At 35.0% G+C, this 19,768-nt stretch overlaps 1 protein-coding gene and 1 long non-coding RNA gene across 2 annotated transcripts in view; both read right to left on the bottom strand.

Moving 5' to 3' along the window:
• Positions 1-857: 857 nt before the first annotated feature.
• On the bottom strand, positions 858-3,579 carry LOC144360294 (uncharacterized). Its single transcript, XR_014931218.1, has 2 exons — positions 3,512-3,579; positions 858-1,221 (listed from the first exon to the last, which is right to left on the bottom strand). It is a non-coding gene; the product is annotated as an uncharacterized LOC144360294 (long non-coding RNA).
• A 7,454-nt stretch (positions 3,580-11,033) lies between these two features.
• LOC100375688 (SUMO-activating enzyme subunit 1-like) overlaps positions 11,034-19,768 on the bottom strand; it is a 32,309-nt gene continuing 23,574 nt past the window's right edge. The window contains exons 4-7 of the mRNA XM_085491596.1: positions 15,082-15,272; positions 12,893-13,037; positions 11,438-11,507; positions 11,034-11,316 (exon numbers count right to left, since the gene is read on the bottom strand). Coding sequence (XP_085347722.1) covers positions 11,224-11,316; positions 11,438-11,507; positions 12,893-13,037; positions 15,082-15,272 — 499 coding nt within the window. The 3' untranslated portion in view covers positions 11,034-11,223. The remainder of the gene's footprint in view (positions 11,317-11,437; positions 11,508-12,892; positions 13,038-15,081; positions 15,273-19,768) is intronic.

Below are 19,768 nucleotides of genomic sequence, written 5' to 3'. Positions count from 1 at the left end.
CTTCTGCCGTGAAACTAAAGAAAACAGGATATTACAGCAATTCCAGACACTGATTTGACGCTGAAGTAGTGCTAGATGTAGATAACATTCTACAATAGGTTACACACTTTGTTTTCACATTTACACAAGTTGTAACTAGAAATATAGACATGAATGATTGACAGATATTGCCCACAATGTTTTCTATTTTTGCTACAAAGTCAGGTACCCCTAGACTTTGAGGCGCGTCTGTCTTTCAGTCATTTTTGGTCAGTCATTATGTTGATTGCGTGTTTACACCACTTTATGCTACACAGAAATAACATGTGACGCAAATTGAAGTAGGAAACTAAGTTGAGAGCCTCGGTCGTTTATTGGAGGAGAAATTCAAAACTAATGTACCGCCACTTTTATGGGCGGAGCTTCCTTCCAGTGCGCTTCAAATTATTTGTAACAACTTCTGTAAATTTGAAAACAAAATGTGTAACCTATTGTAGTAAGTTATCAACAGCTAGCACTACTTTGGCGTCAAATCAGTGCCTGTAATTGCTGTAATAAATTTCCTTTGCTCGTCACATATATATTATATTGTGGAATTTTTTAGCGATTTTATTTTGCTGTTGTTATGCGTTGTTTGACGGTTTTTGTTTTCAGTTTATGCTTTTTCATATGCTACAAAAGAATGGCCATTTTCTTAAACGTCTATCTATTTTTTAGTATATTTTTATGACAACCTTTACCAAATACTGTCTGCTATATACATGTATAATATATATCGGTCCAAGCAGCTATAAAATGTGTAACAGTCACGATTCCGTCTAGAAGTGTCCAGAGAGTTTTTCATCCTCACGGGTCTTGATATAATATGACAAAAATAATTTACATAAAATATTTATTACATCCTCTGTCCACTGATCGTCCGTTAGTGATAGCACAGTCCATTAGACATCGTCTAAGATTGTACGGGAATTCTTTTATCCTTAGCCAACTATACTTATAATGACATTCCGCGCAAGTCGTCATACACTCTGTACACTCCTGTCCACAATGGTAGTCGTCCATGTCGAAATTGTCTTGATCTTTACCATACCACTTGTCGTACATGTCGTCGGGATTTTCGTCCACTCCAAAAAATTCGGCAATTTTCTCACGATCATCGGTTAACCGTTGTGAATATGTGAAGACGGGGTGGTGAAACTCCAAAATACTCACAACGATTAGAAAGCCCATCCAACGAAGCATCTAGATTGTGAGAAAAACATTCCATAAAATAATATATACAGACGGTCAATGCAGTGCAAGATCACGCTCATGCAAATTAACTAATTCGGTGTTTTAATAAAATCACAATATATGGTGTGTTACTGATTTATAAGATAAGGATGTACAATTAGTGCATCATGGGATGACAATCACATTTGTAGTCACAATATCGTAAGACAAATAACATTTATAATAATACAAATTTTTCAATAGGCTGAGTTCCAGGCTGTTTATTCTAATGTTCCTGTGCTGTTTAATTTGAATAAAGGGACAATTTTTCCTTTCTGTAATACAAATAAAACAAGTCATTTCCAATGACACGTCCCCGTTCCGTTCATATTTGAGTGACATATATACATTCAAAGCAGATCATGACCGAAATGCACCTGCATATGTACAACACATTGTACTAAATCTGAACTAAATCCATCCATGCATGACTGAGATCTGGTTCCGGAATTGTGAAAATACGTGATTTTGATGCATTTTCGGCCTTAAAATGGCCATCATTCAGCTATTGTTAAGCGGATCATGAAACAAAAGCACATATCTATTTGTGACATGATGTACCATGTGTGTGTGAAGTTTGAACTTGATCAATCCAGACATGTCTTGGATACGGATCCAGAACTGAATTTATTAAAACAAAATGGCCGCCAGTCGGCCATTTCGAACTTGATCCGAAAAAAAATGACGTGCATCAAGTTCATATTATGTTTAATGTATGTACCTATCGTTAATGAAATCATGAAACAAATGCACATACATATTTGCGACATGATGTACCTTGTGTGTGTGAAGTTTGAACTTGATCAATCCAGACATGTCTCGGATACGGATCCAGAACTGAATTTATTAAAACAAAATGGCCGCCAGTCGGCCATTTCGAACTTGATCCGAAAACAAAATGACGTGCATCAAGTTCATATTATGTTTAATGTATGTACCTATCGTTAATGAAATCATGAAACAAATGCACATACATATTTGTGACATGATGTACCTTGTGTGTGTAAAGTTTGAACTTGATCAATCCAGACATGTCTCGGATACGGATCCAGAACTGAATTTATTAAAACAAAATGGCCGCCAGTCGGCCATTTCGAACTTGATCCGAAAACAAAATGACGTGCATTAAGTTCATATTATGTTTAATGTATGTACCTATCGTTAATGAAATCATGAAACAAATGCACATACATATTTGTGACATGATGTACCTTGTGTGTGTGAAGTTTGAACTTGATCAATCCAGACATGTCTCGGATACGGAACCAGAACTGAATTCTTTAAAACAAAATGGCCGCCAGTCGGCCATTTCGAACTTGATCCGAAAAAAAAATAACCTGCATCAAGGTCCTATTATGTTTAATGTATGTACCAAATTTGAACGAAATCCGTCCATGCATAACTGAGAACCGGGTCCGGAATGATGAAAATGTGTGATTTTGATGCATTTTCGGCCTTAAAATGGCCGCTATTCGGCTATCGTTAATCGGATCATGAAAAAAATGCATGTGCATATGTCCCATATAATGTGTGATGTGTGAGTGAAGTTTGAACTTAATCGGTCCATGCATGTTCGAGATACAGGTGATCACGGACGCACGCACGCACGCACGCACGAACGCACGCACGCACGCACGCACGCACGCACGCACGCACGCACACAGGGCAAAACATAAGTCCCCGTTTTCGGACTACGTCCGAACGGGGACTAAAAACGTTTCAAGGTGTACATTACATCGTGTCCCGAGATGTTATTGGTCTGAATTAATTGATATTGAGGAGTACATGAGGAAAGGAACATTGATCACATATCGCCATCTATAGAAATCTGAATTACAAACCCTTCTCTTTAAAAACACTTACGTTAATTAACGTATTATAATTCCGTTTAGTTGCAATTTCGGTGAATTTACAGTTTATTGTATATATGTAGCGTAGTGGTAACATCTCACAGTAATAGGGTTATTGCATTTGTGAACTAAAAAGTTGAGAACATTCTAAATATGGAAATGCTGTATCTCCTACATGTAAACAAATATCAGTGTTTCAGTCACAAGCCTCTAGTGAATATCACATTAATATCACGATAACACAATATATCGATAAAAGCATGCTTTAAACCAATTAAAACTAATTATAGTATCTAGCTTGCACAACAACATGTCGTAGCATATACGACATATGATTTGAATTAGACAACCAACCACATATATCTTCAAAAACTATATGTAATTGTTAACAAATGTTACAGTCAACTTACCTTGCACGTATGTTCCTGCGCCTAAGATTGAATCAACCTTCTTGACAAATGCGTGTGTGTTGAAAGGCTGTACGGAGAATGAGAAATAACAAAAGTGTCAGCGCTTTTATAGTATGTATACGGGCACATCTCTTACAAATGCCACTTAGCTGTGTCAAAAATTAATGAAAGTTCTGCATCTTCTTCCATGGCACAATAAACTAGCCTCCCATGAGGTCAATGCGTACTCCCGAGAGACGAATAATTCCTTGCAAACATAGAAAATTGAAACGTTAATTTTAATCAGTGGTAAACTCGACTGATAACTTTTAGTATCAAATGTTTAATATGTAACGTGATAACCGAAACCTACATTTTAACGAACGTATACATCATAATCTGTGAAGTCAATGTCGATAGCTAAACTAGTTCTAGTTGTATAGTGTAACAATGTGTGTTCTACAAAACTGTCATAAACTAAAAATTTCGTACTTTCATGCTCGTTCTAAATGTTTCGTACATTATTAATGCAATAGTTCAATACAAGAATTCTATTTTGGGTACATACACGCTTTGACGCTAAAAACCCGTTATCAATTGCAAAACTAACGTGTTGAAGTTATTAGTTTGCACCTTTTAATAACCCGAATTGTTTTCTGGAATAAAATATATACCTATAAGTGCGTGACATAATTAACCTATATACAAGACACAGTTATTTAGCAAACTACCCCCACATCACTTACCGTACATGCGCAGCAAAAAAGTGTGCGTACGCGTACTGGACAACTCTCTGACTAGGAAAGGATCTATCCTTCACTAACTTATACGGTAATTAGAACATTTATATAATCGCCGAGAGATTTTGGAATACTTGATGAGAACTATTGCAAATCAGTGACTTTGGAATCAGCGATTCTGTTTTCAAAATGTCATAATATATTTTTAATGGATATCGTTATCGGAGAAAAACATAAATAAATCAACCATTTTAAGTGCTTTGTACCTCAAAATCACATTGTCACGATTTTATCATTACAGTAGCAAGCTCGAGGAAACTATTTCCTAGAGCCCGACAACATATCTTTTAAGTGTTCTGTATAAATTTCATGTAATGATTTCTGGCTCAAAGTTTGTCAATTGACTGATGGAAGAACTTCGTATAATAACATTAAAGTACAAAAACGAATGCACATCATTAACAGTATTATTTGTGGAGTGTTGTTGAAACACTGGGCATGAAACAACGTTTATGTGACATGAACGGGCGTTAGTTGCATGTGACGTATCAGCACAACAGATTAATAATTGATATATCGAATTGATTGCATGGTAATAAATTTAAATTTTAATTTTCTAAGCGTGTTATTAATCCTGTGTACGTAACGCTCATTGCGGATCCACTGTCTGTACTTGATAAATTGCGTGTTCCAAATCCACTTTTATGTTGGTTTTGACAATTTTTGTCATTCAGCCATCTTGACCTGAATCATAAAACGAATAGAATTGCGCATGTGTGTATGATGTTCATATAGGGTTTGATATGATTGGTCGAGGCACGTCAGAAAAAAATCCCGGAACAAAAATCAATAAATAAATTATATATACAAACTAACTTAAATATTACAACAGAAACACAGGATTTAGAACCATAACCACAGCAATCGCCTCGCTACTGCAGGAAGGCATGCTACACATTCCATGCAACACTTACTGCTCCAAAAACGCAGTTCGAAATGTCTAGTGAAAATGGCCGACAGTAATTTAAAACAAAATGGCAGCTAGTTGGACATTTTTAATCCGATCAAAAAAAATACAATTACGTGCATCAAGGTCCTGAACTGTCTAATGTGTGTACCAAGTTTGAATTAAATCTGTGAATATACAAACAGGGGTCTGTTTCGGAATTGTAGAAATACTAAATTTTGATCATTTTAACATTAAAATGGCAGCTATTCAGCCATCTTGAATCAGAACAATAGACGAATAAATGTATGCAACATTATGTATGATGTATGTAATAACAAAATGCTCGATTAAATACTGAGATCTGGTCCCGGAATTGCAAAACAATCTAATGATTTGTTTAACTGTAAAATATCCGCCATTCAATCATCTAGAATGTACATAATGTGTGACGTGTATATAGGGTTTGAACGTGGTCGATATAAAATTGTCGCCAATCATTTTGTATCCGATCTGAAAAACCGAAATGACGTGCATCAAGGTTTGAATTATACATGTATACACACACGTCTGAGATCAGGTTCCGGGAGAATATCAGTAAAAATGGCCGCCATTCGGCCATCTTGAATCAGATTCGCGAAACGAATAAACTAGCAGCTGTATCCCAAGATGCATGAGTCATGTGTGAAGTTTGAATGCAGTAGCACATGGCATTTTACAGACGGGGACGCACGCATGCACGAAGATTAACACTTCCTAAGAAGAGAGGGGCTAACAACCTGGTTCAAGGAGTTGAGGTTACTTCACATTTCGTCCTGCGAAGGAGCATCTTCGGGGAGATTCATAGCAGTATGCCCATAATGTACAAGATTTGTCGGCGGTTATTGCCGAAAACTTGTTTTGTATTGGCGCGCTTCAAGAACATATATGCTAACATCATAGAAGACCACGTTCAGTGATCATAGTATATAATAGATAATCGAGTGATTTTTGAAAGCTGTATGCGATATATTACGAAAAATGGAGAAAACAAGGATGATGAGTGAAACTTCAGTCATCATTTAAGAAAATCGAGCATACTAAAACAAATCTCATCACTGTTAGTTGTTATAAAAAACTGTGTATACGTTATTAGCTTTCCATTTGTCTCATTGTCATTTCATTAATGAAAAAAATCATACAGCGAAAATGTAATGCACATTGAAATCTTTGGATAAATTTCAGGTCTGTGCTGTAGTTACGACAAATTACTGTTCACCGATTAAGCTAACTTCCTTTCCTATTCGGAATTACGACAGGCGATAAAAATAAATTGTAATATTAGCGTTCAAAGTGTGATTCATTTGGGAGAGATATTTATTTGTTGTATTATCAATCTTTGTTTACAATAAAAAATCACAAATTCAATTATTTAAGGTTTAAACGTCACGAATGAAATGATTTACTGTCATATTGGCGTCGGAGTGCTGTAATTGTTTTCAGACCCGCCGAGAAAAATAAACGTTAATATTATATATATTCTACTTTGTTAGCAACGCTAGCTGTATAATCTATGCGATTCACTGTGTTTTGGTAACATTATCCACGTCGAAAATGAAAGTATGTTGGTACTCTTTATAATGGTGTATTTGATTGCATATTCAAATTTTTCTCTGAGCGGGTTATAATTACTGTATAATTTTTGAAATATATAAAAAGCACTTCATTTAATTAGAATACACATCTCATATGCACGGGAGCTTATTAACCTCTGAAGCAGGCGTCACGTATTCTCACATTGTCTAATAAATTTACAAAGTAACTACTTTATATGTACATAATTAATAACACTTTCGAACCCATGAATAGACAATGATTCACTAATATTGCTTATCTATGTACGTTAGTTCCTAATATGCTAATAGAACTAATAATTACACAAAGAGGATAGTCAAATTTAGCATTAATCAGTCTCACATTGTATGGTTTCATGATGTATGTCTGTCCTACTTCCTGTGTTCTGTAGATATCGAAAAAGTGTTTAATGTAGTAACTATTGATATTCATTAGTGTAAAAATGGGAACATCATATAGAAACAAGTCAAACATAATTTTAACTCTAATATACAGTATTGTCCATAAACAAACAATGGTTCCACACAATGCGACGTAATCTATCCATCAATATGAATGCACACAACACGTGCATACGACTCAAACAAATTACGATCAATCAACAAAAGATGTAAAACTAACACAGTAACAAAAAACTCGACGAGGGACGGAAAACGCTGAAATTGGATGAATACACTAATAGTTAAACCTACCTTCTTTTTTTACTGATGCCGGCAATGTACGATAATGACGATACAGTTACATTATGTAATGTTTTCCAAATAATATCAAACAAGATTCAGTCAGTGGTTGCTGGGCAAATATCATAATTTAAAGGGCAAGCATATTTAATGCATTGCGCGAATAATGAACCGTAAATCCCACACATGCGACAGATTATGTATGTTGCAGATACAATTATTCCCTCGTTAGCGGGCAGCGTAGGTAGTGCTTGACCCGCAGAACATGGAACAGGGGTGTCTTTTTTTTCATTATTGACGAGTGTCAAAGTATTGTGAGCGGCATTATCTACGTACATTTGTACTTCTGATGTATGGCACCCATAATACATTAATGTCAGTCATGACCAAACAGCACGATCAACAACCTGTATATAAGAAAATATTTTTTGTCGCATAACAAATTTGTTTTTGTAGTATTTTGAGAAAAAACAGATAAATGGAGCTCTAAAGTGAAGTGAAGTAATGCTCTAAAAAGTGTCTATTTAGTAAAATTGAAATTAAAAGGATTATCAGAAATTCAAGAAAAAGATACGACGGGTAGGACACAGAAACAAAACTGAGTATTTAGTGGAAAACATTCGATATATCTGAACGTAAACGATTTGGCTTTTTATACTATAATTCTGCATCATGCAAAAGGAAAAAAATCAAGATAACCCATGGCGTTTTGAAAACTAAAATGTTGTTAACTGCACACGCACAAAAAAACGCGTCGGCGCACAGGGAGCAAATCAATTACAATCACTAATGACTTAAAATTACAGACATCAAGATAATTATCATCAATATACGATATATTAAATAAATATAACAGGAATAAATATTTAACGGACCTCGAGGCACATAGATAAAAATTGCTTTCAGTAATTTTTTGAGAAAAGCGAACAGTTAGTTAAAAATGTTCGTTTACCTAACGATCCGTATAGTTTTCACAGAATACATTAAATATCTAGTGCATTGGAGCGTCATATTCAAATATATTAAATATATTCACATTAATGTCGGAGAAACAAGTACTTATTTTGAAAAAATGCAGTTTCCAATTAATACCTTCATTTGTCAAATGTCAACAGGCCAGTTATTTCTGAGATTTATATCATATTTTCCTAATATTTTATACACAAATACAAGTTTGGTATGTACGACACCATTAAGGTAGAGATGCGGTTTATGGGTACATCTGTTTACTATGAAGAAAGTGCCTTCTTGAAAACTGTCTACCAGTTGTAAATTTTGCAGGGCAGCAGCTCAAATTTCACTACTTCAAGTTTATGCATAAACACCCAGGCTAGTTGTCTGCACGATTGTTGTAACACTGTTCAATCAAAAACAATGCCCCGACGGCGTTTTGAAGATAAACGCATTGTCAATCATTTGTGAAAAATTCAACACAAAAGGTCAAAGCGTCTAGGAGCTATTTTTTTAAAGTTCTGGGATGTGCACTAAAAAGAAGCTGAGATAATTGCTAATTTGCATAACAATTCACTCAGTTGAGTAAGACGTTTGCTCATGCCATAATTAAAATGGCTGTAACAGCTCCAAATTTAAATGTATTATCGTTTTGTTAAAAGTTAAATATAGTGCATAATATGGAGATCCCATCATTTCTTTTTTTCACCATGTTTCTTTTTTATTATTTATGTACAGCCTTGCTAAATTTTGTTAAGCATTCAAAAGAGATAATGTTTGCACCTGTTATCTATATTTTAAAATAGTTTTTTGAGTATGTTCCACTATTCACAATTCTACAAAAACAGTCTATAGCAAAGACTAATTGGATAATAAAAACCAAAAAATAAAAAAATCACTCCCAAGTGCCCACAAACCTGCATCTCTACCTTAACATAAAAAAAACATCAAAAATGGATAGTGCATGCAGTCATTTGAAGCTGTGTATGTAAGCATAATGGTTATCATTGTAGCGCTGGAAGATGCACTTCTCGTAAACATGATCAAAGAAGGAAACATCACCTGCAATAAGTTAATGAATACTAGTATACATATGTTGGGAAAATGTAGGAGGGAAAAACAATAAAATAACGTGAAGAAAAATAGTAGTCGGTCTTCAGAAAGATTTCGGTTTGATTTGAACATCCGAAAAATACATTGAAAATGGAACGGAAGCACACTAGAATGACCATTGCCTCACTGAAACACACCCCTATGACTGCCAACATCAAGAGCACTTATCTAGGCGAGAACAATACCATTTCCTTCCTATAACATCAACGATTACACTGCCAATATACATTGATCTGAGCCACTAAAAATGGAATATTATTATTATAATTCAATTCAATTGAAACAATACAAGAGTTTTGAATTTTCCGGGCATATTCCATGGTTGGTGCTTTAATAGAGACGATCGCAAAAGAAACAGAGTTGGCGATCTTTTAGTCTACGACCACCGCTCTTCAATAAACAAAAACAATCGAATCTTGTTATTCTGGTTTGCGATATATCAGTACGACCATAGTCCATATAAAGTGTAAATTTAGTTAATAGTCAGCATAAGTTTGACTGATTGACAACAAATATATTTTCTAATACATTCGAATCGCAGAATAAGATAAAGGTACAACGTGTTTGAACAGATAGAACGGTTAATTAAGTTTGAAAATGTGTACCCCAATTTTGCATACTCGTTCTCGAGTTATCACTAAAACCGGAATAGTATAATAACATAATAAAGTAAATTAATTAAAAATTACTATAATTACGATTTTGAACTGGTAGATTTTGCTTAAATGAATTCACAAATCTTATTTCAGAAAATATTAATTATCAACAATAATTGTCAAAAATGAGCTCAAAAAATCATTCAGAGAAACAAAACCCTACCAGGTCTCGCAATACACAATTTGCAGGTTTCTATGTCACGCGGGATTTTCATCCCAGTACGTCATATAATTATCCACCATGTTGTCGTCCTTGTTCGAAGCTGGTTGTTACATCACAAATAACTATCCATGGATATAACACTAAGCTTTTGCAAGTACACGTTCAAATTAGTACAACGAATTCATGAAAATGCAGTCACTTCGAGCACATGTGGATATGTACACGTCGTTGGTGCGCGACATAAAGGAACTGTGAACGAGGCTGCAACATATCAAACGCACCTGAAACACGGGATTATCCCATCAGATAACGGATATGGGCAGCTTATTCGTCAGTTGTTTTTTATGAAAAGAATACACAGACAATGCTAGTGGCACAAGCTTCCAGTTAGTGCTTTGCGCAAAGGAGTCATGCAAATCTACGCGGATTTAGGATTCTCAAAAGAGTCAAAGTGAATAATTAAACTGCCACCTAAAGCGTAAATGCATGTTTTTATTTAAAGTCCTTACACGTGTTCTCTTTATACTAACGAAGAGGTCATTGTCCGTCCCGAATACAAAAAAGCATTCTCAAAAGATAGAATGATTACCAAATTCGACATATCATACATATCGAATTGTCAAACATTGATAGCATTCGTTACAAATGATTTATATATTCACACACACACACACACTCAATTGTGATTTCTTACAGCTTTATTATTCTCTAAATAGCTATACTTTCAGTTGTAAACTATTCTATGAACTAAGTCTAAATCGAAAAAGAATTACCAGCGATATATTCGTTTACAAAATATATATAAAAAAAGGTATTATGAACCGACACAGAAATGTTTGTTTATAGAAAAATACATTTTATAAGAAAGTGCTAACAAGTTCCGATTTGGTCGACAATACCACTACTTTCTGTGCCATTGAAGAAGAAGAAATTGTTGTGAGGTGCATCTTTCCCAGAGACTGCCTGCCAAACAATAAAACAATTATATTAAAATATGCTTGATTTAGCACTATATATTGATATGATGTGTTACACAATGGATTTTACAAACATTCGATTTACCAAATTCATAATGGTAACATACCTTTATAACTTCTTGACCAACTATGCCACCAACAACGGCGCACACTGGACCGAGTTCACCAGCACAGACACTGAAAAACGAGCAACATTAAAGTCACTGATAAACCACAGAGGCATTATGAACACAGCAAGTTGTATTGTCAAAGTCTTGTGTATATTTTTTTATTCCATGTACAACTTCATACTTAAGGTGGTACATAACGCTGATTAATATATTATAATACATAGCCTATAACCCACAGTGGAATTTATTGCCTTTAATGATGTTGAGCAATAACAAATATTTTATTTGGGTCGAATGTTACGTTTTCAGTGAAGATAGTAATGTATGTATGATAATCACAACTGTTAGGAAAAAGGTAATATATTGATCTTGTATGCTTATTAAAGGTGGCAATAAAACTCGCGATTTGAAACAAAATTCACTTTATAAGATCGTAGCATACTTTGGACATACAACCTTTTCAAACAGAGATTCAAAAGATAATTTGCTTAAAATGGTTTCCAGCTAATACTAAATTTCAGTATGTCATAAACACCTCAGATATACCCTTCAATATTTCAATATTGCATGATGTATCAATCTTACAAATTACGCTCAATACCTTGAAACACATTAACTTTGAATAGCTGGAGATACAGCAATTACTCTCGTTGCCTCAACCTTGAGTGCAAACTCGCATTTTATTGGCCAAAGTGTTAATACAGATTTCAAATCCCAATGGAAATCACTGGGCGCTGACAACAAATCTCAATAACTTTAAATCAAAACACTTTGATTATATTGCATTCTAGAGCAGCTGAATCTAAAGATTTTAGCAAAGTGATAAAGTCAGATTCAACAATGCTATTGTATTGCTAGGTAAACCCCCCAAACCTATACAAATCAGGTTCTAGAAGAATGGTAAGTTCCACCGATCATTCAGACTGACAAGGATACTGTGTGATTTGATCAAATGCAGCACACATGACTGCTTTACATCTCCCCTGGCTGGATGTTATTATCTCTATTAGGAATACCGCAAGCCTCCCAAGTGGGCAAGCAGAATGTATTATTTTTTTTATTTTTTTTGCTACTGCTGAGTGGGCAGCTAACCACCACAATTTGTAATTTCTCTGATGCTACAACCAAGATGCCACATCAGGTCATCATTTAACAGATTATAAATAATGTATTTAATTTCCATAACATTACACATTTGAAATTCATTTTTCACACATTACGAGAGCAATTGCCAAGATATGACTGTGACAGACATCATAAATCTTTATTCCTCAGACAAGAGGAACAAGAGTGGAAATATCAGAGAGATTCTGTTTGGATCGGGCCACCTGGGAGGGTTATTGCATATACAGAGCAGAAGAAACTGAACTGTTAGAAGGCAATGTTTGACTCGCAGCAAGACAAGCATTTCGAACTATGATCTCGGATAGGCATAATAATAACATGAAATACCTGGCAAAATCGTCACCGACTTTGTCCTTGGGAACCCCTATTTTTTCCATAATTTGGTCTCTGATTTTCAGAAGTTTACTGCAGTCATCTTCTAAATGCTCTCTGTCGGGATCTCTACCAATTTCGCCTCTAAATCTCAGGAGAACTGTAGTAAAGATAAGTAAAACAGTGTGTATGCAGGTTATTATGAGCAGTGTTAGTCAAGGAAAAATAATGAAATGTTGCAGCAGAGAAGATTTCACTGGCCTCTGTCATGACAGAAGACATTAAATGCCCACAAATTATGGGGGTAAACACTTCAATAAAATCATCATCACCTGTATATTGGCTTGGATAAACATTATTATTATTATTCTTAAAAAAAAACAGCGTACACACTATATACATATATATCATATATGAAGTAGCAACAGACAATTAGGTTAAATCATTCTTGATGCGATTAAGAGAAACTTATCATGGAACACCATCTTGTATAAATGTTGTTCATGTTATTAATCTGTCCCTCCCATCTAATAGGATGTAGGATAGGATGAGAGATTAGACATATACGCTGAGGCTCAATGCTAATATGATATGCTTTAATTACTTACATTTTGTTGTGCTGAAAATCGTTTGTAAAGAACAGTGAAGACGCTAGCTATCCAATTTCAATTTGACTAAATTCTCTTTTCATTAAATAACAAGAATTAGACATTACGAGTATACATGTATTAATTCCAAAACACTTTGAAAGCTGATTAGATCTTATACTGCCTCAAGACAATATCAAGTTACACTTTCCAATGGATTAGCTGGATATTAAATGGACAAAAAACAGCAGTTATTCATTATTTCAGTGCTTTGCCAAACATAGTTTATGAAATGTGCAAGTCCAAATTAATAATGAAATTGAATTTAGAAATCTCCAGGGAGGAATCAACTCACTCTCTCTCTCTCACTCACAGCGTATACGTGAATACAACAGCATGAATTGATTAGCATCTACCCCTCAAAAAATCTTTAAGAATTCCACTCACTATACATGTACTATAACATAATTTATTATGACATATAGTTGAGCACTTTCAAAAGACAATTTAATAGGTTGGGCCCCCTCTACATGTGCATACTACACACGTACATGTATTCTATAAATTATTTGGGTTTAAGGTAAATGACTTTTAGTATTTGGGAACTCAAGGGAGAGAATGTGCATGTAAGTTCTTTTTCGGCTCAAAGCATATCCAATCTCTTCAGCCATGAAGTGGATGCAAAACTTAGTTTAACATTTCACATGCTCCTCCAATTGATGTAACTTCAACACAGCAGAAGCTCTAGAGGCTGAAAGCAGTGTGTTCAAAGTCATGTAATCGCGCAGCAAACACAGGAGGCTGAAATCAATCTTTTCAATAGTACTTCAATTGCACTTTTGACGATTTGAAGAGATAAGCATGACGTGAACAACGAAATCTGTATGCGTCACAGAATTCAGCCACAGTTTAGTTAAGTGCTGGCCACAGCAAGTTTAACAGATTGATATCATCCCACTTCTGTTCCTTAATTTGATATCCCCAGAGAAATAGGGCTTCACGTGTCTAGTAGGGAAGAAAAAAACATGGTTTACAAAGTAGCGGAACTGTAAATTCCCAATGAGCTGTCTGATTAGTCATTGGTCAACTGTCTCAATTGGGGGTCCAAAATAAACAAACAGATTCTTACATATATTGGAATTTAAGACGAGAACAATACATTATGTGGATAAATTGCATAATCTTCATTTGTACTAGTTTGTATAATTATTTTGGTCGGTATATTTATTGTGTCTGCAAGGTATGGTTTAAAAGGGTTTAAAAGTACACTATACATTTAATCACTACTTTAACAGACTGCGTAGAACTAGTGCTAAGTGGTGCATGTAAATCAAAATCAGTGTTGTATCCTATTGCAATGAATCAGGGTCAACAACATATAGAGTAACAACACGAGTTGAAAGCAGGTAGCCATAATTTTTCTTGTTGATAGAATACAAGGACGATGGTTTCTAAGACATTTGTGGGATGCGCATAGTGAAATTTGGACAGTAAATCTGCTGTAAATCTACACAATATATTATGTTAGCTCTTGCTTCTAAATATGATCCATGAGAATCAATGTTCACTCAAAATTTGACAACGGTACATGTATATAAATTATAAATGAACTTTGACCTTGCATGATGAAATAAACGCTAGATAGCTTTTTTAAAGATTTGTGGAGCTTTTCAGATTTCCAATCAACATTCAGTGCATCCTTCAAACTGCAGAATTTCGTTGACCCTTTCACGGTGACAGTTTCAGTTTTTTCAACTTTAGTTTTCTTTGTTTCTTCATCATCCTTTTTCATCACCATTGCTTTCTCCCTGTAAATGCCAGTGGAAGATAGAAAAATATAATGAATTTTGAAGAGAAAACAAACAGTCTGTCGGCTGAGATAGCTCCGCTGTTAGCAATGCACATTTCAATTGAGAACTAGAGATATCATTAGACAAGTCATTGAAAATGACACAGTCCCCGTTAAGTTCTCTTTGTGCTCGTCATATTAAAGCGGAGGGGTTGTCGCGAGCGTGTCCTTGAAACTTGAGTTCCAAGTGGCATATACAACAGATTGTTTATTTACATCAAAACACGTGTTTCGTGTCATAGTAATATGGCCAAAATAAAAACAGCCGTTATTCAGCCATCTTTGATCTGATTATGAAACACACTGATATGTATGATGTATGTGCCAAATACGAATGAATATGGTACATAAATTGTGGAAATATAGTAGTAAGGCCAAAAAGTCAGATGGCTGTCAATCGGCCATCCTTGACCAGATTTTGAAACAAATTGTCATGGATATGCATCCTAACATGTATAAAGTACATGTATGTGCCAAATTTGAATGAAAACTGACAGAGCACGTCCAAGATACCGCATAAAAAAACAAAAACAAGATGCCTGCCAGTCGACCATCTTTGATCCATCATGGACATGTATCCTAACATGTATAATCTATGTACCAAGTTTGAATGACAACAGACAAAGCATGTCCAAAATACAACATTTTCAAAAAACAAGATGGCTGCCAGTCGGCCATTTTGAATTGAATCGCAAAACCACTGCATGTGCATATGTCCCACATAAGGTACTAGGCACATGCAAAGAATGAACGGAATCGGTCCACAGGATTCTGAAATATGACGTTGGATACACTGACGCAGGGACAGACAGACACACGGACGGACGGTCGGACGGACGGACGGTCGGACGGACAGACTCAGAAACTCATGGACGGTCGGGGACATGTATCCTAACATGTATGATCTATGTAGTAAATTTGAATGAAAACTGACAAAGCATGTCCAAAATACGACATTTTCAAAAAAAAAGATGGCTGCCAGTCAGCCATCTTTGATCCAATTGTGAAATAAATCATCATGGACATGTATCCTAACATGTATAATCTATGTACCAAGTTTGAATGAAAACTGACAAAGCATGTCCAAAATACAACATTTTCAAAAAACAAGATGGCTGTCAGTCGGCCATTTTGAATCGAATCGCTAAACCACTGCATGTGCATATGTCCCACATAAGGTACTAGGCACATGCAAAGAATGAACGGAATCGGTCCACAGGATTCTGAAATATGACGTTGGATAGACTGACGCACGGACAGACGGACACACGGACGGTCAGACTCAGGAACTCACGGACGGTCGGGGACATGTATCCTAACATGTATGATCTATGTACTAAATTTGAATGAAAACTGACAAAGCATGTCCAAAATACGACATTTTCAAAAAACAAGATGGCTGCCAACTCGGCCATCTTTGATCCAATTGTGAAATAAATCATCATGGACATGTATCCTAACATGTATAATCTATGTACCAAGTTTGAATGACAAAGCATGTCCAAAATACAACATTTTCAAAAAACAAGATGGCTGCCAGTCGGCCATTTTGAATCGAATCACTAAACCACTGCATGTGCATATGTCCCACATAAAGTACTAGGCACATGCAAAGAATGAACGGAATCGGTCCAAGGGACTCTGAGATATGACTCCGGACGGACACACGGACGCACGGACGGACGGAGACCGAATTATAAGTCCCCGTTTTTGGACTTCGTCCGAACGGGGACTAAAAATGAACAATATATATAGTACATTGTATCAAAGCAATCGGACTTGCTGTTTTTAACAAGAAGTTGAAAATGTCACTTTTTACCAAAAATGACAAAAATATTCATCAAAATTAGAGAATTAAAGATATCACGAAATGAACAAATCTGAGAGAGGTCCACATGTAGTACCTATATATGTAATATCAAAGTAATCGGACGTGCGGATTTTTACAAGAAGTCGAAAAAAATCACATTTTACCAAAAATTACAAAAATATTCACTAAAAATAGAGAATTTGAGATTTTGACATGAAATGAACAAATCTGAGAAAGAACCATCCAAGGTACTTGCATATCAAATTTGAAGAAGAAGTTGAAATTATAAAGTTGACGCCACCGAAGACAAACAGCGACGGACAATCAGTAATATGAACAGCTCCGCTGTGTCGACTTTGTCGACAGCGGAGCTAAAAAGATGCTGGGCAGATAAAGCAGGTAATTGGTTAGTGATAATGAGAAAATGACATACACAGTTGCCAAGTTCAGCTATTCAAATCGATCTAAACTTTACAGATCTTTAAGTGCATTTAGCTAATGATGCATCAGTCATTCTCAGATAACAGGTCCAATGAAACTATAATGCACTCACTTACAATGTAGAAGTGGATAAGAAATAGCTAAATAATAGTATGCGGTCAGCAGGAAAGTACACAATACAATACATGATAGAGCATGGTAGAATCTCCTCAAAATCAAATTATAATTATACAAATGTGCTATTAATGCATGTATTTGTGACCAATGTGTGCTGTTCGTGACACATTAAGCTATTTGTGGATATATCAACAACAAATAAACAGAATTCTGAAGTGTTAACATGTTAAACTTCTTTGAAAGATTTCCCACCAAAATTTGGATGCAGTTTTAGAAATTTTAACATATTGTATCTATAATTTCTTAGTTATTAAAATTAAATGGATATACATATTGTTAAATTAGCTACGGACCTACCGGTAATACAATTTTTAAATATGGTAAAACATTTTGCTGGGTAATTCTAGAAAAGTTGAATAAATATATGGTATTCAATAAGTTAAACATTGAAATACGAATGCCCAAGTTTCTTGCAAATATGAAAAACGGCAGAGTAATACACAATCATATTATAGCATAAATGTACAAGCTATAATTTCAAATGCATCAATATGATGCTTCACCAGAAGGCATATGCAGTTTTTTTTAAATCAGTTGATCAGATCGCACTAAGAGCTTTTAGCTGGTGGCTCCATGTACATATGCATAATGTAAATCTATAATGTAACATTATACAGTATACAAATCAATTAACACCATGGTTACTGATACTAAAATTATAATCAAAGGCGGATGAGGGACAAGGGCATGCAACTGAACATGCTGATATGAAACAGAAACAAACAAGCTGTAAAAGTTACAACTACAATGTAATAATTATGCATATTAGCTAGTTAACATGCACGAATTTGTACCTGAATCTAAACTGGTTTGGTGTTCATGATACACTGCTACATGTAGTAGCAGTGTACAATATATACAAGTTCATTTCAATCCATATTGACTCATACATGTAATTGACTCTTGAGATATCAGACTCATGATCAGTAGACCCAAGTTCAAATCCCACCCGGTGTTGAACACATAAAAATGTTGACCCCTACCCTGGGTCAACTGGCCGCAATTCATTCACTTATGAATGGGACTTTGGGGAACCTTGGTTATAGTATGCATGTGCTTGTGTTTAACTGAGCCTGGCTGATACCAGGATAACGAATCAAAATACCATTTGATAAAGAGATGGCCGCATCGCCCTGTCATATAGTCCCAGACATGAATAAGGTTTCTGTGGCGTAATGATAGTATGTCAGCACTTAAAAAAAAACTCATGAGAGATAACAGTGACATTCAATGTACAGAACTGTCACCTGGCACAAAAAATATATTTTATTTTTATCTACGAGTCATTTTGGATGACCTATTCAAAAATACGTTTACATGTGCAAACCATTTTACAAAGTCAATGATCAATGTAGAGCCAACAATCATCATAAATTAATGAAGCAACTAACAACAGGGAGTTAATGCATAAATTACATGTAATTTATTGAACAATAAAAATATAAGAGCTCGTAAATATCACTTCGCATAATGATAAATGTATAGTGGAAAAGATAAATATTTCTAAAGTCATTATTAATTCACAATTCTCATGCAAATATTTTTTTCTAGTGTATCAAGTAAGTTTCGTTGCCATACGGCATTACTGTCAGTTCTCTATAATCACGCTTTCAGAAAATATATAGTTTGTAGCACTTACACATGCCAGAGATTTATATTTACTCGTAAAATTAATTAGTTTCCTGAAAATCAAATAAAAACAAATTCTACATTATGTGTTTTGGTAATCCTACTTCCCCATTTTTGAGGAAAAATCAAGAATTTTATTTCATGGATATGAACTCTAAATGATATATACCAATTATATATGTTCATTTCCACAATGTTTTATTTTTGGATTTCATGCACTTCCGTCTTTGTAGCAAATGACAAGCACTTAGGTATATTCAGGAAATACATTCTGAAAACTAACATCAAAGTTAACCATGATGATCTTCTCACAGACCTAAGAAAGCAACTATTAAGGAGAATGTGAAAATCTCTGCCAACCTATCAAGTATATTTTAAAACAATTTACAAAAGCACAG

Source organism: Saccoglossus kowalevskii, chromosome 2, assembly GCF_978046115.1.
Source record: "Saccoglossus kowalevskii chromosome 2, keSacKowa6.1, whole genome shotgun sequence".
NCBI lineage: Eukaryota > Metazoa > Hemichordata > Enteropneusta > Harrimaniidae > Saccoglossus > Saccoglossus kowalevskii.
Note: the sequence above shows the minus strand (reverse complement) of the source record. Positions and strands in the feature narration are given on the sequence as shown.